At 48.3% G+C, this 27388-nt stretch overlaps 1 protein-coding gene across 1 annotated transcript in view; it reads left to right on the top strand.

The window, feature by feature from the left end:
• Positions 1–24084, top strand: part of LOC123368732 (NACHT, LRR and PYD domains-containing protein 3-like) — a 111125-nt gene extending 87041 nt beyond the window's left edge. The window contains exons 10-13 of the mRNA XM_045013792.1: positions 2344–2514; positions 9949–10116; positions 17373–17543; positions 23392–24084. Of these exons, the coding sequence (XP_044869727.1) occupies positions 2344–2514; positions 9949–10116; positions 17373–17543; positions 23392–23488 (607 nt within the window). The 3' untranslated portion in view covers positions 23489–24084. The remainder of the gene's footprint in view (positions 1–2343; positions 2515–9948; positions 10117–17372; positions 17544–23391) is intronic.
• The last annotated feature ends 3304 nt before the right edge of the window (positions 24085–27388 follow it).

Consider the following 27388-nt stretch of genomic DNA (forward strand, 5'->3'; position numbering starts at 1 on the left):
TCAATGTAATCGAGGTGGCCCATTTCAAACAGTTGACAAGAAGGTATGAGTAACAGCACGGGGGGGGGAGTTAGTTTTTGTACTGGTTGGGTTAGGTTCCTTCTGCTGTTGGGGGGAGGGATAGCTCAGTGGTTTGAGCATGGGCCTCCTAAACCCAGGATTGTGAGTTCAATCTTTGAGGAGGCCACTTAGGGATCTGGGGCAAAAATTGGTCCTGCTAGTGAAGGCAGGGGGCTGGACTCAATGACCTTCCAAGGTCCCTTCCAGTTCTAGGAGATTGGTATATCTCCAGTTATTACCTTCTTCTCAACTGTTTTTTCAGATTGGGTGTCCAATAACTTTTAAACATTACATGGTACAGAAAAACTGCACCACTTCCAGCATCTACTTCCACCCTGGTAATGACCACCAGTCATGTGCCTAATGTAGTAAAAATGAAATTTTCTAGGTGGTGGGTTAACTGGAGTGCCGCAAATGAGTCCAGGCTGGTAGACTAGTGGGAATAAAGGGTTTGCAGTCCTGCCTCAGCTATAAATCTGCATGGAAACGTAAGCATGGAGCTGCTACTACTTGTGCATGTGTTCCTGTCTCTCACTGAGTTGATGCTTGCTTTTAGAATGTTTGTGTATGCACCTGCTGGCAAATAATCAAATATATTTGGGGTCATGTGGTTTTGGTGTACACAGTTCTCTTAACAGTACATCATAATATGTCATTCTAGCCAGTTATCCCAGTGCAGAATTCCAGATGAAAACCATGAAAGCTCTTGTAATTTTGATTGAATAGAATTTTGCCTTTGAAAGATATGACAGATTTCTAAAATACTGGAAATGGCACATGGCATTTCAAAAATGTCTAGGCCACTCCCCGCCCCACTCCTTGCTCACCTTTGGGAAACCTTATATGAATTTTGTTTTCCCTTCCTATAGCTTTTTATAGTCTTCAGGTGTTTCCTTGGGTCTGGTCTGGTCAGTAGACTGAATTCTTCTAACACACTTTAACAAATCACAATGGGTATCAATATAGTAAGTAGTAATATAAGCCATCAGTGGCTCAAGCCCTACTGTTCAGCCCCTGATTGTTAAGTAGCTCCTCCTTAAAAATGCCCTTCTGAAACAGAGAAACACAAAGAAGAGAAAGGCTGGTTGTGTAATTAAATCTCTGGATCAAAACTCAGACTCTCAGTGATATTGGGCAAGTCATTCAATCTCTTATAGGTCTCATCTCTCCATTTGAAAAATGCGGACAATAATATTTCCTTTCCCTCACATTTTATCTGTCTGGTCTGTTTAGATCGTAGGATCATCAGGGCAGGGACTGTCTGTGTCTATGTTGCTTCTTTTTCTTATAAAACCAGTGTTCTGCTCTGACACCTGAATTACCCTCAGCCAAGTGGTGGCAGATGTTCTGCACCTTGCAGATCAGAGGAGAAATCTGTGACAGGGGGTCTGGATAAACTCTAAGTGAAACTTGTCATATTCACATTTATTCACCCATTTTGGAATGATATATTCACACAGCACATAGGGTGGGCACCTCTTCAAGAGATCTGAGCCCAGCAACAAATTCCCAAGGAGAAACTCTGTCTCAAGAATGGACTCTAGTCAGAGCCCAGGGCAAAGAATGAACTCTCCTACTGCTGGAACAGCTACCTCCTTCCCAAAGCTTACCGCCAACACCATTCCTCATTGCCTCTTTTTTATCTTAGTTAGGGTCCTTCTTTCCCTTCATGTGTCCTCTCCCCATGTTGGGGTCTCTTCCTCCTCAACTTCTCACTTGTCTTCCCTCCTTTCTTACCTTTAAATCTTGTGGAGCTCTTCTCCATTGCTTCATCATGGACACTCTCTTCCCGCCCCACCCCAGCTTCCCCAGTTAGGGTGTATTTCCCTGGTTTCCCGCATACACCCATGGGCTTTTTCTCTTCCTGTTCAACCCACACTTAGAGTCTCTAACCCCATTGGGGGTGCCTCTCTTCCTGCCTCCAAAATATCTCAGGGGCTCTACCAACCCTTACTGAACGTGGGGGTAGAATCTTATTCAGAACCTTATTTTTCAGTGGTCAATGGCAGAAGTTTAAGGATTGTGGTGTCTGGACCATTCTCAATGCTGATTGGTCAAGGGTGAGATGCAAGCGGTTGGGCTTAGGCAGGCAGTCCCACCTAAAACTTGTTACTCATTGGACACAGGTGGGGATTGGTCCAGTGCTGGGACAGGGCTTCTGGCTCATTCTCAATGCTGATTGGTCAGGGAGAAGGGCTGGTGGGTGGAGCTTCCTGTCAGAACAGCTGAGATGAGCCCTGTTCACACTGTGATAATTCTTCTCTGCCTTTCACTCTCCTGTAGCTTCTTTAGTGGTCATCTCCCAGGTGCTTGCTGTGAGGATCTTGCCGCTGTTCTCAGAGCCAACGAGAGCCTGACAGATCTGGACCTGGGTTACAATTATCTGGGAGATGCCGGCGTGCAGCGTCTGTGTAAGGGACTGACACACCCAAACTGCAAACTGCAGAGACTGGGGTAAGTAACATTTAGCCTCCTCTGTGTATTTACAGGTATCTTCTATATAAAGCACTTGACAGGGTGTGTGGCTGGTGTCTGATGTCTGCTCCCTGCAGCTACATGGAGGAGACAAGCATTAAGTGTCTCTCCAACACCTCCATCGGTGGCTCACAACATGCACCCAGCCTGTCCTGTTTAGAAAATGGAAATCTTAAGTAAAGCTTGTCCCACAACAGACAGCAGGCTCCACCGTTCCCTGGTGTTTGGGAGATAAACAGGGCTGGTGCAACCATTTAGGCGAGCTAGGTGGTCGCCTAGGGTGCTAGGATTTGGGGGGGCACCATTTTCTTTGGCAGCGACCACGGCAGCTGGATCTTCGGCCCCCCCGGTCGCCGCCAGCATTTAGGCGGATGGAGCTGGGGCAGGGGAGCACAGGGAGGGCTGCTTGCAGCAAGTGGGAGGGGGTGTGGCACGCAGGGGAACTCCTTGCCACAGCTCACTCCTGCCCCACCTCCACCCCGAGCACGCTGTGGCTGCTTCACTTCTCCTGCCTCCCAGGCTTGCGGTGCTTAAGCTGAAGTGAAGCAGTGACGGCGTGCTCGGGGTGCTCGTGTGCGGAGCAGGGGTGAGCTGGGGCGGGGGGAGGTGCCTCAGGGCAGAGGGTGGGGGGTAGGGAGCTGCCAGGGGGGGAGCCTCAGGGCGGAGGAGGGGGAGCTGCCGTGGGGGGATGCGGTGGCGGGGGCGCAAGGTGGAAATTTTGCTTAGGGCGCAAAACATCTTTGCACTGGCCCTGGGGATAAAGATATGTTTTAAAAACTCTCTCTTAATAAAAATATATTTATTAAAAAGTGCTAACTTTTATCCTTCACTCACCAGACTGTTTTAGATCATTTTAATGACTTTTGACACCAAGGAATTGTAAACGTCCCTATCTGAGCTGAAATATTCAACTTTGGTTTCTGCATCAGCATGAGTCCCAGCCATGATGGCCATTGAACGAGCTAGCATGGGGAATCAGACAGGACCACTCCATAAGTAGACACCCAAATAGGGGACCAGGGCTGGAAACAGGACTCCAGTGCAGGGAAAGAAATAGCATTTCCCTGTTTTATGGCCCCCCTCCTAAGGGCCAATGAGCTTACAGAGTGAGTGGAGTTGGAGGAAAGTGAATTTACAAGATCTAAAGTTCCAGAAAGAACAATGGGCCACAGATCTCCAGTTCTCTGAGGAAGAGAGAAACTGTTTACTCTGCATGGTTCATGAACTTGAGACTAAAGTGGAGATTCTTCATGCAGAGATGGAAAAGCCTAGACATGCAGTGACACTGAAATCCAGGTGACAGAGATAAGATCACCTAGAGATTGTACCCAGTGATCCTGGACATGTGAACCTGGCCTTACTGCATAAAACTCAGGGTTATTGGGACCCACAGTTTGTGCTTGGGGGAAGCTGACTATGGTTTCTGGGACTCAGAGAACACTCCATTATGGGGAGGGACAGGTATTATGTTACACCACTGAGGGAAATAATTTTGGTTAAGTTTAAGAAAACTTTGCCCCTGAAAGGTTGTAATAACTGATGTTGCAGAATGTTGAGGTGGACAGGTGTTTTTGCATTGTATGGGGTTAGAATAGCCCTTGGGGGGGCACCTTACAAAAAGGAAAAGAATACATAATTTTTTCTCCTGGAAAGGTGGGGGGTATGTCACAGGGTTGATAGACTGAGCCCAGCTCCCCTGGACCAGAGTAGGTGAGCCCAGTCTAGTTAATTAAAGAGGGCTGGGCAATACCTGAACTTATAAAGGGCTGCTAGTAGGCAGCTGTGGAGGAAGGACTGAGTCAAGTGGAACCCCTGGGAGGGGAAACCACACTGGAGTGGAGCTAGCATCTTTGGTGCCCCTGGACCCTCCTCTCAAAGAGACTCTCACTGTGCCCAGTGCACAGGGTGGCTATTCCTTGAGAAATCCGTAATACTACTACGAACAGGAAAGGAGTGTAAAGCCCAGTGCACAGGGGATGATGGGGACAATAAAGTAAATAAAATAAACCTCAGCAAATGAAGGACACACCATGAGTAACAGAGAGGGGAACTGTATTACTCACAGGAGAATAGGGTCTGGGGAAGGAAGGGGCTATGGTTATCTAATAATGAAAAAAACATTAACAATTAACCCAGTCCCCTGCATCCTAACACTCTCAAGCTCCTCCATCCCCACCTCTATCCCTGGCATCTTCCCAAGGTGGGTGGTACTGCCCGATCTGTGTGTCCTGAGGTGGAGTGTGGCAGCACTGTAGTGGTGGCTGGCTTAACCTAAAGTCATCTTGTTTTGAATTCATGCCTGAGTGGGACAGGTTCCTCTCCTGACTCTAGCCGGACTCACTGGAATCCCCTGGGGGTCTTAGCTGGCTCCTGGAAGCCACTTCAGGGTCAGATCTTAATCAGTGCTGATCACTGCAGTGCTGAAGCTGCTAGATCCCTAAAGCCAGGGTCTCGGAGTGATACAAGCTTCGTTTGTGGGGAATGGGAATTTAGCAGCCTGACAATGAAATGGGGTTTAAAGTTGAAGGTGGCAAAGAGACAGCACTGCTTGCCTCCCCCAGTAGCCCTTCAGTGCCACAATTTAAAAGCAGCAGGGAGCCCCGGGTGGCCCACCCCCGCTGCCATCGCATTGCGCCACACCACAATTTAAAAGCGGCAGGGAGCTCCTAGCCGCCACTACCACAGCAGCGGCCGTGACCCTGGGAGTCCTGGGCCCTTTTAAGTCACCCTGGCTCCTGGGCAATTTCCCCCTCTGCCTTCCCCGCCCACCCCGCATTGGAGGCCCTGCTTATGCCTTAGGGTTCCCCTGCATGAAACCTTAAGCAGATCTGAGATTAAAAAAGGGATCAGGTCCCAAGGGTCTTTATATACAGTTTTCTAGCAGCCTCTTGACCATTCAGTCCTGGATGAACAATAGGCAATCCTGGAGACTTCCAAATGGACCTATCTCCCAAGCATCACAGGTAATTAGTTATATGGATTAACATAAGACAAATTGCCCATTTCACTGCTCTTCCCTGAAGTTCTCTCTTACTCCGGGCCATGGTGCATCTTTACTTACCCCACCTGAACCTTATCTCTTCCATTGAACATATCATGGTAAAAGGGAAGGGGGTTATTTCATAATCCCACTAGTAATAATTTGGGCCTGGTAGTCCTACCTGAGTTGTAAGCCCAGCTGTGGAAAAGTGGCTAAGAAAGAGAGCATTAAGGGGCACCCATTCTGGCAGAAAGGTAGGTTCAGTGGTATTTCAGCACCCCACGGGATGCCCCAGGGGGTCCAACCTGTCACAGGTTCAGTCACCCATAATAACAAATGTTGATGGGAAAATTTAATAAAATAAAACAACATCCCTTTGCTACTGTTGGGGGAATGGGTTTTCTCCTTTGGAATCCAATTGTGGTCCTTCTTTCCCCTTAAATTTCCTCTCCCCACTTTGGGGTATCTTTCTCCTGATCTGCTCAGGTGTCTTCTCTCTTGTTTTATCTGTAAATTTTATGTGGATTTTCTCCATCACTTTATCTTGAATGCCCTCTTCTGTCCCCAGCCTCTGTCCCCCAAGTTAGGGCTTAGCGCCTCAATTTCCCACATACACCCATGGGGTTTTTCTCCCCATATTCACCCCAACCTTAGAGTCCCTCACCCCACTGGGGGCTCCTCTCCTCCTGCATCCAAAATATCTTGGGGGATCTGTTCTCTCTTAAAGAACTTCTGGGCTCACCCAGGGATTGAGGGCTTCTCTCCCTTGTACAAATTCAATGGCTTTTTCTTTCCCAAGCATTGGGGACTCTGCTCTCCCTTCAATAGGATGACCATAGTTTCAAGCCAGCTGTAGTGATGGAGAGGTCACTGCTGTGTCCAGTTCTGGTGGATGTGGTGTCTTGATGTGTGTACAGAATTTGGCAGGTGTTGGGGGTGGGGATGGCTCATGCTTGGGTGTGCAGGGTGCTCCCTGTGAGACCTTGAAGGAGAACAAAGACAGTCATACTTGGGGTTGGTCCCTGAGGTGCACATGCTCATAGCCACCCTGCTGCCATGGATACCCATTCAGATGGGTGGCAGCTTTGTCAGGAACCCAGACTCTGCTGGAGCATTACAAAAACCAGCAGAACTTCTGCCAGGGTTCTCTCCCCACTCTAAACTCTGGCGTACAGATGTGGGGACCCGAATGAGAGACCCCCTAAGCTTATTTCTACCAGCTTAGGTTAAAACTTGCCCAAGTCACAAATCCTTTCCTTCCCTTTGGACGGAATTCCTGCCACTACCAAGTGCTTTTGACAAAAATCCAGGAAAAAGGGCCACTTGGAGTCCCTGTTTCCCCAAAATAGTCCCCAAGCCCCTTCACCCCCTTTCCTGGGGAGGCTTGAGAATAATATACTAAAAAATTGGTAACAAGTGAGCACAGACCAAATCCCTGGTTTTTAGGATACTGAAAATCAATCAGGTTCTTAAAAGAAGGAATTTTATTAAAAAAAAAAGTTAAAGAATCACACCTGCAAAATCAGGATAGAAGGTAACTTTACTGGTTAAATAAAAAGATCTAAAACACAGAGGATTCCCCCCAGGCTTAGCTTCAAAGTTACATAAAACAGGAATAAAACTCCCTCTCAGCATAGGGAAAATTCACAAGCTAAGCCAAAAGATAATCTTATGCATTTCCTTGCCTTTATATTTATGACAGCTTCTGCTTTTATAAGCTCAACAGACAGTATGAAACAGGCCCTGTCAACAGTTTCACATGGTCGCCGCCCTCTCAGGGGCTCTTCTCTCCCCAAATATCAGGGATCACACTTGCTCTGAGGTTCTTTTCTCCTTTGTCTTTCCCCCCTTTGATCCCTGGTCTCAGTGGGAAGGTGAATGTGATGTTGCCAGTTCTGGGCCTGGCGGCTGCCTCTCCTCCCCAGGCCTGATGGTCACAGATGGGAGTGGGTGTGATTATTAGGCCTATGAGCTGTACCCCCATAGTGACCTCCGATGTAAAAAGCATGTGAGAACCCATAAGATGTTACAATAACCACAAAAAATAGGTCAAGCTATTTACAACATTGAATCTTATCAGATGTGCAAGAAAACCAGATAGAGAAAATAGATTAATCTAAACCCAAAAGGCCATGTTCATATAATCCAAGGACTGTTGAAATTATGCTTGTGAAAAACACATGATGTGGAGCCAAAAATTGGTATGACATATATTAGGCTTAATTAGTGGACAAAATGATAAGGGAGATGAACTATGATGCCCACTTTTCCTATTTTGGGGTTCCTTAAAAAGAGACTTTGGAGAGAAAAATATACAGATCGCTTCAGAGGAGCATTCCCTCTCATCTCCCATCCCACCTTGCATCCCAGCTCATCCTCCAAACTGCCAGCACTGCAACTCACCTCAGCTCATCTAAAGAACTTTCTTCCTGAGAGGCAGGCAGGCCGGCTGGCCTTGAACTTGTTCAAGGAACTTTGTTTTCACCTGTGAGTGTGAACTGACGTCCAATCCTCAGCCCAGCAGTAGGGTATGTAACTACTAGCACTGCAGAAGCACATAAGAACCTGCATTGTTCTCCCTTCATTTTATTGTGTTATTTTCTGCCCCCCGCCCCCTTCTTTCCTTCTGTTCTCCCTCTTGCTCTTTTGGCTTTTCATCAAATCCTGAAATCAGCTATACTATCATCCTTGTCGAAGAAGAAAAGATCCGTTCAGATAACATCCCTAACCAGATTGTAAACTAGGATCCAAGCAGCAGGTGTCATGATCCACTTGCCAGCCAAAAAGCATCCACACATAAATAACCGGCAATACGGTGCTCCAAAAATATCCATAAAACCCTTATTGCACCCATCTTTTCTATCCTGTCTCTCTTCTGCCTTGTGTCTATCTGTTTAAAAAAAGGTAAGTAAATGCCTTCTATACATCAGGACTGATAGTAAATTTAGTCATTTTGTTTTCATCAAGGAAAGGCTGTTCTGAAAATAAGTGTCTCTGATATTTTGCCTCCAAAGAAGAAAGATTTTGAAGGTTTTGACTGTTTGTTTTGCATAATCACTCAGCCAGATTTTCAATATACATTACTGTTTTGTCTTCTTGTTCGTTCTTGTGTTTAATCAATACACTTTTAATTGGAATGAATTGGTGCTATAAATGAGATCCAGGGACACGCTAGTGTCAAAACTGAGATCAAAGACTGTAGACTGGGTTGGGCAAACTATGGCAGAACTTTTTATCCAGCTCTGGACTCACAATTCTTTCATGAGCATCATCTTCCAGCATGCAGAGCCACGCTGTGCAAGTGCGACTTCCCCACTCTTTTACCAGGATTGGAACCCTGAATCTAGGCAGCAAACTCCACCCCCACCCCCCATGCAGCAGTGTGCCCAATAGGGTGACCAGAGTCCATTTTTTTACCAGAATACGCTGTCGAAAGGGACCCTGTGAACTCTGGTCAACACTGCTGAACATGCCTTTAAAAGTCTGGTCACTGGTGCTACAATGCTGAGGCAGGCTAGTCCCCACTTGTCCTGCACACTGGAAGCAGCCAGCAGGTCTGACTCCTAAGCAAGGGGACCAAGAGACTCTGCACACTGCCCCAACTCCACGGGCCAGTTGCCAGCCAATGGGAGCAGGGGTGGGGGGGGGTAGTGTTTGTGGGCAAGAGCAGCACATGAAGCATCCTGCCTGCCCCCCCGCTGGCCGCTTCTGGGGCACAGCATGGTGTCAGGACAGGCAGGGAACCTGCCTTAGCTTTGTTGTGCAGTTGACCAGGAGCTGCCTGAGGTAAGTCCACACCCAGAGCTCCCTCCTGCACTTCAAACACCCAGCCCCCACCCTCTCTCAAATTCTGAATCCCTCAGCCCCACCCTTCACCCCAAACAGATTTCTGCCCTTGACCCCTAAAGGGCCCCCTTAAGGACTGAACTCACAGCCCTAGCTTTAGTAAGGCAGTGCTCAAAGCACTGAGCTATCTCTCCCCCTCATCCTGGGGTTCATATGTGCAAAGTCCAGACTGACTGGTTGAGAGCTGAGTGGGCAGGACTTAAGGGACCTTGTACCCATCCTGAATTCTGGTTGATCAGTAGAAGGGGTTCGAGGAGCTGCATAGGGAGGAAACCTTACTGCAAATCTTATTCCTCATTGGTCAATGGCAGAGTTTTGGGGATTGACATGTCTGGGCCATTCTCAATGCTGATTGGTTATCTCTGAAGGGGAAGCAGTGGGCCTTAAGCAGGAAGACCCACCTAACTCTGATTACTCATGGGCTAAGGGGTGGGGCCTGGAACAGGGCCTAGGGGAGAATTTCTGGCTCATTCTCAATGCTAATTGGTCAGGGAGAGGGGCTGGTGCATAGGGCCACCTGTCAGATCAGATGTGACGAGTCCTGTTCACTCCATGATCCCCCTTCTCTGCCTTTCTCTCTCCTGCAGCTTGCAGGGTTGTCATCTCACAGACGCTGGCTGTGCGGATCTCGCCGCTGTTCTCAGAACCAACCAGAGCCTGACAAAGCTGGAGCTGAGCGATAATGAACTGGGAGATGCCGGCGTGCAGCTGCTCTGTGAGGGACTGAAACAAAACTGCAAATTACAGAGTCTGTCGTAAGTAATATTTGGGTTCCTCTGTGTGTTTACAGATGTCCTTAATGTAAACAGCTCGACAGGATGCTTGGCTGGTGACTGCTCTTGGCAGCTACAGGGAGAAGCTGAGAGTTCAATGTCTCCAGCATGTGTCAGTGGCTTATAACATGCACTAACATGTTTGGAAGATGGAAACTAAGTAAAGCTGAACCCACACCCGACAATTACCTCCAAGTTGAGGGCCCAGCGAGACAGAGCAGTTCATTGCAGATTCTGAGGGTTTAATGTGTGGCTATGGGTTTTGGATTTTGCCTCCAGATTCTGCCTCTGTGGAGGAGCATGTTCTAGCTGTGGGAAAGTCACTAGGTTTAAGAACTTGAAGTATTGCCTCCCGCATGAGCAAGGCTGTTGTGATTGTTGCCACACGTAGCCTCCTTGAGCAGGTGGTTGTGGAGGGGATTAGGGTGTGTTTGTCCCTGTTGTGCCCCTCTCAACACCTGCTGTTACAGTCGCTGTTTCTAATGTCCCTCCATTTTTAGGAATGGGCATCTGAGCAAAGGCCTGGTAAGATCACTAGCCCTACTAGGAGGATTCCTTTGGTCTGTAAATCCCAGAGTTTCAGCCAGTCTTGTTCTTTCGTAGGCAGGTCTATCTGATATTAAACAGAACTTCCAAAGTATTTAAAGTGTCCCTGAAGTATAGGATTGGGGAGTGCGACAACATCATGTTTGTTGCCACTGAGAACATGGCCTGTTTTCATTGTGGGAGTCTGATACATTGAGTCAATCAGTGCCCTAAGAAGAGGCAGGCTGCCCCTGGTATCCTGTGCCTGGGAATGTCGGGGGTTCTGAGAGTAAAGCACAGGGTGGGGTGGCTGTGGCGGGGACTGAGTGCCAGTAGGCTCCAGATATCTCTGGGGATGTTGGTTCTGGGGGGTAGTATCCACTTTACACCTGGAGGGAGATGGTATTACTGGTTTTGTGGTTCCTGATTCAATGAACTCTCAGCCTGAGCCTGTCTGAGAAATGGAGGCTGAGCCTGTCACTGTGGTTTCCATGGCTTTGGCTGTGGATTCGGGCTTGCTGGCAAAACTCCAGAATAAAAAAAAGCCAGTGATGGCCCCAATGGATTAACTAAGTCAGTGCAGTCGGGGAGCACATGGTGGCTGTGGGTGCTTCTGAGGGTTGGTCTTTGGTTGGAGGCATAGAGAATTCTCAGGTATTTTTGCCACTCAGTCCTAGCAGCCCCTTCTTTCTGGTCTCTCTGAGCCCCCCCTCACATCCCAAGATCAGTAGTGACTCTGAGTCTGAGGGACAACAAACTGATGGATTCTTTGGGTCCTGAACTCCATGACGGGGGGGTGGGGAATACAGCCCGGACGCTATTGGTAGGCTTCTGGATGAGACTAAGGGGAAACGTGGTGTAAAATTGGCAGATTGGTCTCCTGATCTTAATCTGTTTTTATTGTCTGTTCAATATACTATGAGATGTGTCTCTGTGTCTGAGCTTTTCAGACAAAAGTGGTATAGAATGAATAAAGTGGTCACCAAATCACATGTCTCTTTCACCAGTGGAAACATTGGGAATTAATGAATATAGGAACATGTGGTGATTTTTTTTCTTATTTTTTCTGATGAGCACTAGTCTGAGGATTACTTTTGTATGTGTCTCTCTGAACATGAGTGGGCACAGGGATGTTAAAAATATAGGGCTCTTTTTGAGCTCCTGTCCCAGAAAAAAGTAGACATTTCATTTTTGCAAGAGACGCACAGAGATGCAGGCAACCAGATTGATCGGATTGCAGAGGGGAGGTTTTCTGAGTTATGATTCCACTGCAAGCGCAGGGGTTGCCATTCTCTTTGTGGACAGGGCGAAGCCTGATTCAGTGATTTTTCTCTGACATACATGGGAAGGGGAAGTGCAGGGGGACCTATCTCTCATTCACCACCTCCTATAGTACTGAGTATCAGTTACTCTGTAAATAGTTGTCCCTGAAGACTTAATTTTGCTCCATCTTGAAAACAGTAAAAGTTTTGCCACTGAATTGGCCCAACTGGAGGGAGCTCACTCAAATTTCAGTGAGTGACAGTGTGACCCCATGCACCAGGTTACATCTAGATCACAGAGCTAGCCAGCCCTGCAGGACTGAAGGAGCAGGAGCCGCTGCTGCGGGGTGAGTGCATGGTGGGCTGTACACCCCCCAGCACCTCTCATTCCCCCACCCCCAGGGCCAGGACGTGATTCACACCCCCCCCCCCCCGGTCAGGGCCTCCCATACGACCCTTTGATACATTCTGGCAGGTTGCAGTGCTCGGAACATAGGATTTATACAACAAATTCTTAAGTGCTGTACAGTAACTCCTCACTTTAAGTCGTCCCAGTTAACATTGTTTCATTGTTACATTGCTGATCAATTAGAGAACATGCTCGTTTAAAGTTGTGCAATGCTCCATTCTAACGTCATTCAGCAGCCTCCTGCTTTGACTACTGCTTTCAGGAAGAGAAGCCAGTTGCAGCTAGCTGGTGGGGGCTTGGAACCAGAGTGGACCGGCTGCCATGTGCTGCTCCTGCCCTCTGCTTTGGAGCTGCTCCCCGACACTCCTGTTTGCTGTGCCTGGAGGAGGGAAAGAAGAGGGGGGCTAATGTCAGGGTGTCCTCCTCCCCCGTGCTCATGCACCCGGGTTAACCTATCTTCCATAGAGCAGGGGGGACACACCAGGGCTCAGGATGGAGGGAGCTTGCAGCAGCTGGTCTCTGCAAGCTGATCTAATTAACAAGGCAGTGTAGTTAAAGGGGAAATGCACATCTCTGTCTCTCACACACATACCCCCTCCCTCCATTCCTGCTGCCTTGCAGAGTGAAAGTGTTACCCCTTGAGGGCTCAGCCAATTGCTAGTTTATCATTTAGCAGTAAGGGAAACATCCCACCCTCTGACTCCTCCACCTCAGCCAAGCTTCACAATCATCATCACTGTGTACCAGTATTCAATTGTTTGTTTAAAACTTATAGTGTGTGTGTGTGTGTGTGTGTGTGTGTGTGTGTGTGTGTGTGTATATATATATATATACACACACACACACAGTCTTTTGTCTAGTGAAAAAAATTTCCCTGGAACCTAACCCCATCATTTACATTAATTCTTATGGGGAAATTGGATTCGCTTAACATCGTTTCACTTAAAGTCGCATTTTTCAGGAACATAACTACAACATTAAGTGAGGAGTTACTATATTTTAATATTTGCTGCATTTAGTACATATCATGCTAATGTGGATATTCTATATCGTGAGTTAGAAATATATACTAAGCCAGACATTTTTGCACTAAAGCTATTTACTGGGTTGTGACAGGCCATCAAGGTTTACAAATGCGTCCTGAGAACAAAAAGGTTGAAAACCACTCTTTTAGCTCAGCCATGGCTCCCATCACTTTTAAACTCCTGGCTCCCCATCAGCTCTAGTGGATTGATGGTGAGCCACGAACCTAGAAGCTCTGGGAACAGTGACTGAGCCAGGAATTTTAGAGGTAGGGAGCTGGGGCTTCCAGAGTTTCCAGCTCTGCAGCAGGGAGCCAGAAGCCAATACCTCTCTTGAGCCGGTGTTCTCAGGGCTTCCTGGTGCTCAGCTGGTGACTTCCACCAGCTTATCAGCAAACACATACTACTTGCATATCATTTTTATTTAATTATTTATATACAGATTATAATAAGTTTATGCTTTAACACTGGATGTTATAATTTCTAATTTAAATGTTTATTTTTAAAAGCAAAATATATTTAAATTGGATTTTTATTTAAATTAATCTGATTTAAGTAAAAGAATCAGACAATGTCTGTGATTCTTTTATTAAAAGAAACATCAATTTTTCTCCACCCTGCTTACATTCAATATCAAGTTTGAGGCATGAGCCAAAGCAGAGCATGATCATAGGGGTATTTCAGCAGGAATTGCTTGTTTATGTGACCTCTTTCAAGTAAAGACTAAACAGAAAGATTTAAGTTTGTGTGACACAGATTTTCTTTATTTATAGTAGAAAAAAGTGTGCATGAGGAGGTCTTTCATCAAATCTTCGATTGGAGCCAAACACTCTGGCCACTGAGCTACCAAATGTGGCCCTTTTACAGAACCTGTTCCACAGTTTACCCAGCTCTGTGAATCTCCCTGTTGAACATCAAATGCAGTATTGATTTGATAAACAGATGTACCATAAGTTTGTTCCTTAGTCATGGTTCATGACCCACCGGTTTGATAGTCCAGGTGTAGCTCATTAGCCAACATTAAGCTGATGTGGTGGGGTCTCCTGTTTGGGTTCCCATATCTCAGTGAAAAGTTGTTCCAATGAGCTTCTCTATTCATCCAGCCAACCATCAACAACTCAGGTGGTAGCAGAATAAATTCCACATTTTATTTACAGTAGTTATAGTATTATTTATTAGTGAATGGCAGTAGTGGTAAAATGCCTTGGCTGAGATCAGGACCTCACTGTGCTAGGCTCTGGACATGTTGTTATGGCAGGTGCCCCTAGGTGGCGCAGTTACAGGTGTCCAAGTTCTTTTTCTTTAAGTTGTAAGCAACCTTTTAGCCTTGGGGAGACATTCAGCATTTCGGTTATGCGGGGTTTTGTATAAACACAGCTTTGGGAAAGAGGTAACTGCATGAGCAGCAGGAGTTACAGGTACACTTAGAGTGCATCCAGACTCCTTGTCACTGATTTCTCCTCCAATCTGCAAGGCCCTGGACACTTACTACTGCTCAGCAGAGGAGTAAGACTAAAGTCAGAATAGGACACTGGTGTCAGACGAAGGAGCAACAATACACATAAACAGTGTCTGCCCTGAAGATCCTACAATCTAAATTAAATGGCAAAAAGCTTCATTAACACAGAGTTATGGTTGCCCGGTGATAGCTCATGCCTTTTCAGAATGTTGAGTTCAGCAAAAATCAAATTTTAGAATTAAGGTAAATGTGGACGCATCCTAAACTCCCCCCCCCCCGCCCCCAGAGCTGGCAAAACATTCATAGCGTTAAGTTTTATTGACTGCTGGATGAATAAATCGGAGCAGTTAGGATAGCTGGGATTGTGATACGAGGGGATTTGAGTCTGCGTCTGCTTGTGTGCTATCAAAGAAAAAAGATGTATGTGTACCTTGAGGTTCCAGTCTGGCATCATTTCAGTACAGAACTGAGGAGGTTGTGTCGGCAGCAGGGCACTAGGATCTTCTTGCCATGGATATTGTCAGTAGGGAGGTGGGGAATCTGAGTCCAGTCTGTAGATTGAATGATAGGTAGGGAAAGGCATAGTGTTAGGGCGTATCCTGTGTGCAAGTGTAAAGGGATTGGAAAAGGGTATGAAGTGGTTAAACTTTACCAGTGTGGTATTCTGTCAGGACAGTATGCCCAGTGTTTGAGTGTAAGGCAAGTGCAAGTAGAGTCTCTGCATCACAATGAAAAGGCAGAATGCACATATGTGGCACATTGGGCCATTGCTCAAAGGGGGCAGAGTTAAGGCTGTGTGGGTATTTACATTAACTCTGTGCTTCCTGTTTTGAGAAGTTTGAGTTTCGCTGAACTCAGCATTCTGGAAGGGCATGAGCTATCACCAGGCAGCCTTGACTCCACGTTATCTAAGTCACTGGTTCTCAAACTTGGGGCTGCTCTTTTTCAGGGAAAGCACCTGGTGGGCCGGGCCGGTTTGTTTACCTGCCACGTCCGCGGGTTCAGCCGATCGCGGCTCCCTTTGGCCACGGTTCACCACTCCAGGCGAATGGGGGCTGCAGGAAGCTCAGGTTACAAAGGCTGGTGTATGTCCACTTTCTATTTAATTTCCAATTAATAAACTTGCATTTCTCAAGAAATGGTCTTGAGCAGTGCAACACAGTGTTTTCCTAAGGTACAACTCTTGAAGCTGGGAGGATTTGCCTGATGCCTTTCTCTGTGTGATTCATGAGTGGCTCTGGGAGCATTCACACAATCTAGCTGGATATGGAGCTCCACATGCGGTTGTGCTGAGTGGTAGCAGCACCTGGAGGGGTTTGCTGCTTGCCACCAGTAAGGCATTGTGAGAGACAACCCAAAATAGAGAGTAAGGAGGACACAGCGGTCCCACAGTCACAGTACCCCAGGCTGTACCCCAGGGGTCCCATCAGACCTCCCCATTGGGTAGAGTAACAATATTATAAGGCAAATGAGGTGATGAAGGAGGCCATGCAGATGACAACTCTGGTGGAAGGGGTTTCTCAATGTGTGTGCAAGATTTAGCAGGTGGGGGTGGGATCATGCTTGGGTGTGCAGGGGGCTCATTGTGAGGCCCCGAAGGAGGACAAAGACAGCCATACTTGCAGGTGGTCCTTGAAGTTCACATGGTTATAACCAGCCTGCTGCCATGGTTATCCACTCAGCTGGCTGGCAGCTCCATCAGGAGCCCAGACTCTGCAGGGGGGTTACAGAAACCAGCAGAACTTCTGCTTTTATAATCCCTACAGAGACTCTGGATCTGGCCCTGCCAACAGGGTCACACAGTCGCCCTCCTTTCAGGGGCTCTTCCCTCTCCAAATCCTGGGGAACCCCCTGCCACGGGGATCTTCTTCTCTTTGTCTCCCCCCACTTTGATCTCTGCTTTCAGTGGATGGTGGGTGTGATGCTGCCAGTGCTGGGCATCGCAGCTGCCTCCTCTCCCCAGGCCTGAGGCTCAGAGCTGGGGGCAGAGATAGGAGACAGCTGCATCCTGCAGGGCAGCAGCAGAGCTAGTGCCAGGGTTGTGGACGGGCAGGATCTCCCAGCACCTGCTGCTCTGAGCCTGTCCCAGCTGCCTGGGGAGGGGGCTCCCCTACAGCCTCCCTGTAGCGATGGGGCTGCTCTGATTGGGTCGCACCATCCCAGGGTTGATCAGTGTGGAGTGGGCAGGATTTAAAGGGCAACATTTTACCCTTTCTGAATTCTGGTTGGTCAATGTAAAGGGTGAGGGGGCGGTGCTTAGGAAGGGAGTCTTACTCCAAACCTCATTGGTCAGTGGCTGACGTTTGAAGTGTCTAGGCCATTCTCACTGTTGATTGGTGAAGGGCAAAGGGCAAGGGGTGGAGTTTAGACAGAAAGTCCTACCCACTGCTGGTTTCTCATTGGACAAGAGGTGGTACTTGGGACAGAGTCTGTAGCAGGACTCATTCTTGATGCTGATGGGTCAGACAGAGGGGCTGGTGGGCGGGGCCACCTGTCAGACCAGCTGTGATGAACCGCGTGCATGCATTGATCCCCCTTCTCTGCCTTTCTCTCTCCTGCAGGTTGTGGAAGTGCGGTGTCACAGCCACTGGCTGTGGGGCTCTCGCTGCTGTTCTCAGAGCCAGCCAGAGCCTGACAGAGCTGCAGCTGGGTGAGAATAATCTGGGAGATGCCGGAGTGCGGCTGCTGTGTGAGGGACTGAAACACCCGAACTGCAAACTGCAGAGACTGCGGTAAGAAACAGCTGCTCCTTTTAGTCTGTGCCTGGTAATACTGATGCTGTGAGTTAAACTCAGGGTACCAGGAAGGATCACAGCATCCTACAGTGCACATAGTGGGCTCAGGCTTCAGCCCCTGTGGAGCAGGGACAGCAGCTGGGCAGCTGCCCTAAGGGGCAGCTAAGGATCCCTCTGACTCAGGGTAATCCTCTGGTGGTAGAAAGCAGGTATAGAGAGCTCTGTACCACCCACTCCCTGCATCACTCTGACTCTATTTAAGAGGTGTGGAGGAGCATGAAGGTGTATGTCTGGGGCAGAGTGCATAGTGCTCCACCTCTCCTAGACCGGCACAGCATCTGGGGCAACGTATGTCAGCCCTAAGGTTCCTCTGTGTTAGACCAGATGTTGTTTTGTCCCACACCTGGCCCAGGATCAGGGCAGTGCAGAGATGGCTTGCAACCAGTTACTTCAGTCTCTCATCAGCGCTGATTGTGAAGTTGGTGCAGCTGAGGACAGAGTCCCGTGGTTTTTAGCAAATCCCAGATGCAGCATATTTTGATGTTACAGACACAATTATTTTAAGACCAAAAAAACCCAACAACCCAGTACTACCAACTTTAACACATCAAAAATCATGAGTTAGACCCCCGAAAATCATTAGACTTAAAAAAAATAATCTAACTGTGGTTGGTTTTTTAGTCTACTTGTTGACTTTTAAACTCTGCTCTACTCCTTTGCCAGTGTGTGTTAGATGATATCAGGTTGAAAAATCAATCTTTAATGTACACAAAAATTCACGTCTCTCCCTGGTTGCTCAGATGGAGACTGCATTTAATTTCTCCTCATCCATAATGTAGAGGAACTTTTTTATCTGCTTTCCAGTGACCGTCTTGACTTTCTCCCCTCCAAATTGGTTTCCTTGGATAATATAAAGGCTGGATTGTAAATAGTTTAAGGACCACTGACCTCCCACTCTCACATACAACTTACACTACTTGTTAGGGTTGATGAGTTATAGATATACGTATTAAAGAACTAGAAACTTATTCATATAAAGCTATAAGCCAGGGATGTAGAACCTATGGCTCGCGGACCGGATCCAGCCCCTTGCTCATTTTTGTTCAGCCCTTGGGCTACACACGTTAAACTTGCCTGCTGAGGGGGACACTGAGGTTCTGGGCTTCCACCTGCAGCGGGGCAAGGCAAGGTTTACAGCTCCAGCTCCTTGGGGGGTGCCAAGGCTCAGGGCTTCCTGCCCGCAGGACTGGAGCTGAAAGCGCTGGCTCATCACAGGTGGGAAGCCCCGAGTCTCAGCACCCCCCAGCCCTGTGGGCCTGAAGATGCAAGCGCCAGCTTGTCTCACCATGTGTGGAGGGAGAAGCCCTGAATCTCAGCACCCCTGGCTTATCCTACTGTGGGGGGAACCCCGAGCCTCCGTGCCCCCTCAGGCAGATGAGTTGAATTTGTGTGGCCCGCCATTCATTTTTTCAGTGGGTCAGTGACCTCTGATACAAAAATGGTTACCCGCCCCTGGTATAAGTGATAAACTCACAGTAAACATATTATGGGATTGTTTTAGCCTTTTCCAAGAAGCAGCACACCCCTGATCTCTCAACCCTCACGTCTCTGCCAGAGACTAGACAGCGCTCCACCCCGCAAATACTCCTTTTCCTCCAGACCCCCCTTCAATATATTCCCTTCTGTCCCCCACATCGCCCTGCAGCCCACTTTCCTGCACCCCTAAATTTGCCTCCTTCTCACTCCCCCATTTCCCTGCTCCCCCTCACTCGCTCCATCTACATTTAGCCCTGTGCTTGGAACACCTCACAGACCCTGTGCCCTGTCACAGACCCTCCAAACCAGAGTGGCAGCCATTTTGCCTGTGGGCATGGCTTCTATCTCATTGTAAACAGCAGGAGGTGACAGCCAACGTTATCAAGAGCAGCCTCACTTCCACAAACATATGGACTATAGAGAAATGGAAGCCATATTGCTGGCTTGAGCCTCACTGGCAGTAATAGGCGATGGTGGCCATTTTGAATAAGGGAAAATTTGCAACTTTTTGCCTTTCATCATGTTTTCAGGTCGGGGTGGGAAATGTCAGTACTGCAAACTCTAGTGGTTTTACCACAACTCTTTTATGTGGTCCAGCCACTAGAGAGGGACAGAGACATAGTAGGTAAGGTGGGTTATGCTAGCACATCCCTTTCCTTAAAACAGAACTGTCAAGCTGTCTGGGAGGGACTTAAGAGCATGGGCACATCCCAAGAGACAAGTCACTCACCAAGGTCAATTTGCATCCTAGATCTCACACCAAAGACACTGGCATCCAATCCTATAGTAAGCTATTGAGAGATACATTTCTAAGGGTTTATCTACACAGGAATGTAAGCCCAGGCTCAAGCCTAATTGCCCTTATGTCCACACATCAATTGTGTTAATCTAGGAGTGAAACCTAGGGTCAAGGACCCTGCAGGACTGGAGCATCTGAGCCTGTTTTAAGCTGGGACCTAGGGTCCGAGCCCTATTTCTTGCCTCTGTGCACGTGGTCCCTCCAGATGTATCCCAGAGTTCCTTGGGGCAACTACCTTTGTCCTGTCTATGCCGACAATTGGTGGTGCAGTCTGTTGCACTCTATTGCAAACAGAAGCCACGTCACCCTTTGCAAACTGCAGCAGCTCAGATCAGCATTAACCCATTGTCTGTTGAACAGCGGTCTGCCAGCACCCTGTCAGCGAACCTGCAGGGTTTTCAATGGAGACTGATCAGAAGAAGCTTTTTGCAAAGAAAGCTGCTTCCTGGTCCCAAGAGCACAGCTAGATTTTGGTGCATGCTGCCCAGGTGCCCTTCCACAAACAGCCCAAGGGAGGGTTATATGACCCCTAACACCCTGGTTGGTCCCCTCCCTACAGGGCAGCTGCTTAGTCCCCACTCTGCCCCCCCTGCACTCCCTGAACTGTGTGTGCAGAGGTGTCCAGGCAGCACACACTGTGAGGGCAGTGAGAGGGAGCCAGCCTCAGAACTTCCTCACAAACTCCCAGGGATCCCTTATTCCTGCTTCCTGGGCAGTGCTGGGATGGTGGAGCACACTGCACCCCGAGCCCTGGAGATACACGTCACCGTTCCATAGCCAGCAGCAACCAGGCTGGGGTGGGAGTGTGGTTTTTTTCCTCTGAAACCTACATTTTATGTCAAACTTCAAAACAAAAATACATAAAAGAACAACCACATAAAACCACCTTCATTGAACGGCCCACTTTAAAAATTAACAATTGTAAAGTTTCATTTATTAGTTTACCAGCCCTGGAGACTGACGTCCTAATTATCCTCTGAACAGGAGCACTTGGGCATATTCATGCCAGTTCTCAAATTAGATGACAGTTCAGTATCTTCACAAGTTATAGTCGTGCTACTGAGACAGCCACCAAAGGAGCTAATTATGGGGTTTCTGTACTCGTGTGTCCTTATGGGCACCTGAATCCCATCAACAGCACCGTCACCATTAGGAAATAGGCGGGGGGGGGGGGCAGTAAGTAGAGTGCAACACGTTCGTAGGGCTAGAGTGTTGACACTGCAGCAGGCTGAGCCGGACTCTGGCAGGCAGCAGCGTGCCATTAAAAATTCTGCCCGATCCAGCCTGCTCTTCTCCACCCCCCACCTACTGCTCTCTCTGGCAGGGGGTGGAATCAAGCTTGGTCCCGCCAGCAGCCAAGCTTCCCCCTCCCCCGCCTCTTCCCCCAGTGTGCTGCATTGAGCCCCACCTCCTCTCCCTCCCTGTCGCTGGTGGCCCTTGCGAGGGAGGGGAGAAGAGCAGCCCCAGTGCCCTCGCTGCTCAGACTGATAAGGAGGCGGGGAAGGGAGGCAGAAGTGGGGCCTTAGAGAAGGGGGGTAGGAGCGAGGCGTATCCCTGCAGCCCCCTGCTGTGAGCCGCTCAGGGCAGGAGGCTAGGAGAACCCCCCTGATCCCAGCCCACTCCCCCAGCCCTCTGCCTTGACCCCCGGACTCCAGCCCCCTGCATCCCACCCCATGACCCCATCCCTGATTCCTGCACCTTCTACACATACCCAACCCCCTCACACCCCATGCCCTGTCTCTTGCACCCTCTCTCACGCCCCCAGCCCTCTGCCCTGACCCCTGCACCCCCCTTGTACTCCAGATCCATGCATCCCCCTCAAGACCCCCTGCCCTGACTCCTGCACTCCCCACAGATACCCAGCCCCCCCACACTCCCTGCCCTGACTCCTGCACTCCCCACACATACCCTGCACCCCCCCGCATCCCCACCCTGAGCACCAAATGGGAGCTCCTGCACCACCACCCCCCACATTCCCACCTGCACCCATTGCACCAAATGGGAGCTGCCTAGGTAAGCACTCCACACCCAAACCTCCTGCCCCAACCCTGAGCGCCCTCCCTCATTCTAGCTCTTGGCCAGACCCTGCAGCCCAACCCCCAGCCCTATGCTCAGTGCACCCCCACCCTCAGCTCAGTGCAGAGAGAGAGAGGGGAAGAGAATGGGCCAGAACGAGGGAGAAGGTAGGTACCCACTGTATGTGGGCAGGGCCAGGACCCCAGGCTGGCAGGGGGCTGAGCGGGGCCGGCGGCTGGGACCCCAACTGGCAAGGGGCCGGCAGCCGGAACCCCAATCTGGCAGCGGGCTGAGCAGCTCGGCCCGCTGCTGGTCTGGGGTACCGGGCCCGCTCAGCCTGCCACCAGTCTGGAGTTCTGGCTGCCGGCCCCTTGCCAGTTGCGGTCCCAGCCGCCAGCCCCACTCAGCCTGCTGCCAACCTAGGGTTCTGGCCGCAGGCCCCGCTCAGCCTGCTCCCGGCCTAGGTGAATGGAACCCCAGGCTGGGAGCAGGCTGAGCAGGCCGGCGGCTTAAGATCAGCATTTTAATTTAATTTTAAGTGAAGCTTCTTAAATATTTTGAAAACCTTGTTTACTTTACCAGCAACAGTAGTTTAGTTATATTATATATAGACTTATAGAGAGAAACCTAAAAAACCTAAAAACGTAAAAAAAGTTAAAATGTATTACCAGCACACGAAACCTTAAATTAAAGTGAATAAATGAAGACTTGGCACACCACTGCTGAAAGGTTGCCGACCCCTGGGTTACTTTGACTGGGGTCTGCACACTGCAGTGTGGTTGCCAGAGTCCTAGGTTCAAGCACAGGTCAGAAAATTCTTATCCTAGGGTTAAAATGCAGAGTAGATGCTCAAGCTCAGCATTTCCAGACACAGGTCAGGTGACTCCAGTCCCACTAACCCTAGGCTTCCATTCCTGTGTAGACATACCCCAGAAAAAGAAATGAGAGTTATTGAGAAGTTAAAGCAGGTAAAGATACATGTACAGGTGAGTTACAGTCTATAATTTCAAAAGGAAGCAGAGATGGAGGTGATCAAATCACAGAACAGGGAACCAGTTGGATCACGTTACAATTCAGCACAAATGGAGCAGAACTTTGGAGGATGTACACAGCAGGAAAGAGGCATGTGTGGGAGTGGACACTTACCAGTGGTAACTAAAATGAGAATAAAAATAAGAATTCAAACAGTCAAAAGATGAAGAATTTTTCCTTGTGTTCGCATTTATAGCTTCTGCTCACAGAAACCAAGTGCTCATGATGGCCATACATGGGTTCATTCTTCATAGCGGGAAAGAGGAATGAACTGAGAGACTCCTCCCCTCCCCTCCCCTCCCCCAAGGGAAAGGCACCTGCTGGCAGTGAGCTCAGCAGGTAGGGCAGTGACAGTGACACAGATCCTGTGGGAGCATCGCTGGGGTTCAGGGTCTGTGGGCTCAGGTGGTGTGTCTGCAGCAAGAGTTAACACGTCCTTTTCCTTCCCTGTTTTCCCCACAGCATGAAGAAGGAGTATTTAACTGAAGAAATGCGGGCAGAGCTGGATGCTGTGAAAGACACAAAACCTGATCTGGTTATACAGATACTGGATTGGTGAGCGGGAGCCATTGCACCAATGCAGCTCTGACCTGGCTGCCCTGTCACTAGCTGAGGGAGCAGCTGGGCAGTGGGAGAGAGAACACCTGCCCCTGTTAAAATTAAACCCCGCCAGCCCCAGGGACTCCAGCAGCAAATGTCAACATCTGTGGCAGGGGGCTGGGCAGAGATTGTGTGGGCTAACTGTCCAGCATGAAGGCAGGAGACTTAGGAGTAGGAGCTGGGTTTGCTCTATTCTCACTGTGCAATGGGGTAGTTGTTTTCGGGGAGGGGGGACAGGAGGGCGGGAGGAAGGAGATCAGGGCCTAGGAGAGAGAGAGAGATGTGGGATTATGGGTTGGAGGGGTCTGGTAACCTCTCTTTTTCAGTCTGTCAGTGCAGGAGGGAGACACAAGAAACATCCCTAAATCTGAAGGGGAACTGTCCTGCTACAATCTTTCATACTGTTACCTGTATATTTACAAGGGCTTTGTAGTTTTACACAAGTCCAGAGCTATTAAGTCAGCATTTTCTGTATCCATCTCCAACAGCAGTTTATCCTGGATGTGTGTTTGTGTCAGTTTTGCTGCAGTTCAATAAAGATCACGTATCAAGAAATAATGCTGCACTTTTAGAATTTCTGCTAATGCATAAGAATTTTCCCCTTCTCCAGAGCTTGAGGGGGGTGGGAGTGGGGAGTCCTCAGGGATGTTTCACAGAGATTTTTGTCATGGTCCCAGTTTCTTATCCATTCCAGACAACACTTTCAGAGGCATGTGCTGGCAAAATAACCGTTTGGCTGGCTAAAAGGGGGAGGAGGTTGTTTTCCCCCCATTCTCTGGGTGCTCCTGGCTTTTTCCGAAAAGTGGTGAGAGTGACAACAAAGGACCCGGACTATCCAGCCAGGAGGGGAGAACAAAGGAGCAGGACAGAGAGATGGTTAAGGACAACATGGCCGATCACCTGGTATTTTCAAAAGCCTTAACAGGTGCTCCATGTGCCTAGACAGATGCTGCTGCTATAGTTAAGCCTGGTGTATGACTGAGAAGACACAAGTGAACACACACACCTCACAACCACTCCCTGGCTCATATGGATACAACACACATGCAGGTTCCATTACACAACAATTAAGATACACACTCTGTGTGTTTGGGGGTATTTGTTTGTGGGTTTGACCAGGCAGGTGGAGGACTGGACTTCCCTTAGCTCTGTGCTAAGAAGTGTTAGAAGACTATTGAGTTTTGAAAGTAAGTTTTTCATGTGGTGGACGGGGAATGATGTAACATTGGGAACCCCTTGACCAAATGAGTCCAAAATTGAACCACAAACTCTACCCTGGACCTTCTACTGGCCTGGAAATTTCCAGGCTTAGCAAATTACACAAGTGGATTTTGAAGCACTTTCAAACCTCAGCTGTTCCTGACAACTGCAACAGAAACCCCTCCCCCCCATAATTGAAAAGTGGCCTCAGGGAGAGTCCTAAGCTAGTTTGGATGAAGATCCATTACACGCTCAGTGGCACCTCTGCAGCTTTCTCTTACAGTACAGTCTTATAAAAAGAGTTGAAAACAACGCAGACAGGTGAGATGTTTTATGGAGACTCCCAGAACTACTGGTGAAGTTACTGGACATAAAATCTGAACCTCCAGTGCATAAGGAGGTGGGTTTTTCTAGTCTCTGTCTGCCTCCAGGTGCTTGGAATAACAAATAATAAAGTGGCTGTTTGAGCACTCCAAAGGCAGCATAGTGTTATGTTAGAATCTCAGTTATTATACTCAGGAAGCAGGACAGAGAATACAAGTCTGGGGTGCTTCACAATTTAATTAAAATAACCCTCCTTTCAAATGATAATTTACCACCATTTCAAGAAATAATTCCTAGACAAAGCCAAACAGACAAAGGAAAAGAGGGAAAGGATACAAAGTGAATACCTAATTGATTCTGTTTAATTTCTTTTTCTATCTATGATGGCAACCCAGTTCCTTCACTCTTCTCCTCATCTTAGTTGTCTCTCTAGTCAGCAGATCATACAGATATTGGTAGGATTGGAAGGTCCATCTGCTCCTTAGCCAACTGACATCTGCCTTTTCCTCCAGAACAATGTCAGGCAGTTTTAAACAATTTAAAAGATCTTCTTAGTTCATAAAAGCTACTAGGGTTTCAGGTTAAGCAGCATTTAAATCCAGCACAGACAGACAGCCAGGAGTCTTAAATCCACAGCTACACGAGAATGTTTTGAAATTTCTAGACCACGGGCCTGAAGGGGAAAAGGCAAATCTATACAAGAGATAAAACTAAAAGGACCAGAAATAAAGGAAGATAAAAGACTGATGGGAATTAAAAAATGGAAGCAAGTTCTGTGGAGCGTTGGGATAGCAAATACATTTAAACAATGTCCAGTTTTCTATGCAGTCCTAGATCTCCCCCACACAGCCTTTGGTTCTGGGATGTTACAACCAAAACACATGATGGCAGCTTTCAAAATGATTTAGATTTAGAACAATAACTTTATAGATTAATAACAATTCAGAAACAAATAAATTCGCTGAAGTCCGTTTTCTTGCTTGCTATAAATGTCACATGCTGGCATCTCCCTCCCTCTAAGTGGGCCGAGAGTTCCACACGTCACTCAACAGCAGCCTCTTCAGCAGGCAAGGTCGGGCCTGGTCAGACTCCAGAGGGAAACCAGTGCAGATGGTGAATACCGGTGTGGACCAAAAATGTGTGGGATGGGGAAAGAAGATGGGCCCAGATAGTTATGTCTGAACATTCACTGCAATAGTCTTTTGTGTCCATTCCAGAGATGATTTCACTGAAAACAATGGTGTGCGGCTAACTCTGCTCAGGCATTATGTCTAACACTTTTCCTTGGCTTGTTTTCCCCCACAGCTTGAGCAGTGTCAATGTAAATGAAGAAACAGAGAGAGAGCTAGATGCTGTGAAAAAGAGAAAACCTGATATGGTCATATGTATATGGAAGAATTGGTGAGCAGGAGCCATTGCACCGACACTGCTCTGGCCTGGCTGTCATCCTGCCTCCCTGCTGTGCCAGGATGTGTGCACATATGGCAGCCCTGATTTCCCCTGCCCGCTTTGACCCAGGATGGCTGTGCACATGCCAGCGTTTGTAAACCAGACTTGCACTGAGCCCACTCTGCTTGGAAGCACGCCCCTTCTCCCTCACAAAAGTTATGTTGTGTGCTGCAGGTAACAATTCTATGAATGATGTTTGCCACATTGGCATCCAGATGACTGCATAGGCAACACCAATGGTTCAGCCCACCAAACTCGCACTCCACATCCATCCTGCAACTACTTGGCATGTAATAATTGAATGTTCCAGGGTTATTAATGTTGGAGCCACGATTTAATGAGCCAAGTCAAGAGCAAGTATGTGGCCCCCTCCCCCCCAAAATAGCTGGCCGAGACACACAGTTTTTTCTAGGGAATAAAGTTATTTTTCCCCCCTCCAGGTACAATCCTGATCTGCTCAGCACTGTGGTGCCTTGAACCTTTCCAGTTTTTCCCACGTTTGTATTCAGGAATCTGCTTCTGTGATCCTCTAAGCCTTGCAGGACGATTGACTAGTAACCTTTTCAATTCACTGACTCACTTGCCCAGTGCAGGGGGCAAAGTATTGGGCTATGGGTGCCATCGATGGCCCTGCACAGTTCGGAAACTCCATTCTCTGAAAACCAACTAGTAGTGCTGGAACTTTTCTTATGGCAACCACCTGTGGGTAAAACAGTGTTCATTACCTCACAAACCTGCACAGCCACAACCCTGACAGTGGATGGGTCAACCCCAAAGTGGTTTACAATGGACCTATAGCTGTCTGGTGTAACCAGCATCCACAGGGCAATAGCCACCCACTTCTGAACTGGTGCAGCTCCCCTGAATCAAGTGTTCTGGTGCTGGA

This window comes from Mauremys mutica, chromosome 4 (assembly GCF_020497125.1).
Source record: "Mauremys mutica isolate MM-2020 ecotype Southern chromosome 4, ASM2049712v1, whole genome shotgun sequence".
Lineage (NCBI taxonomy): Eukaryota > Metazoa > Chordata > Testudines > Geoemydidae > Mauremys > Mauremys mutica.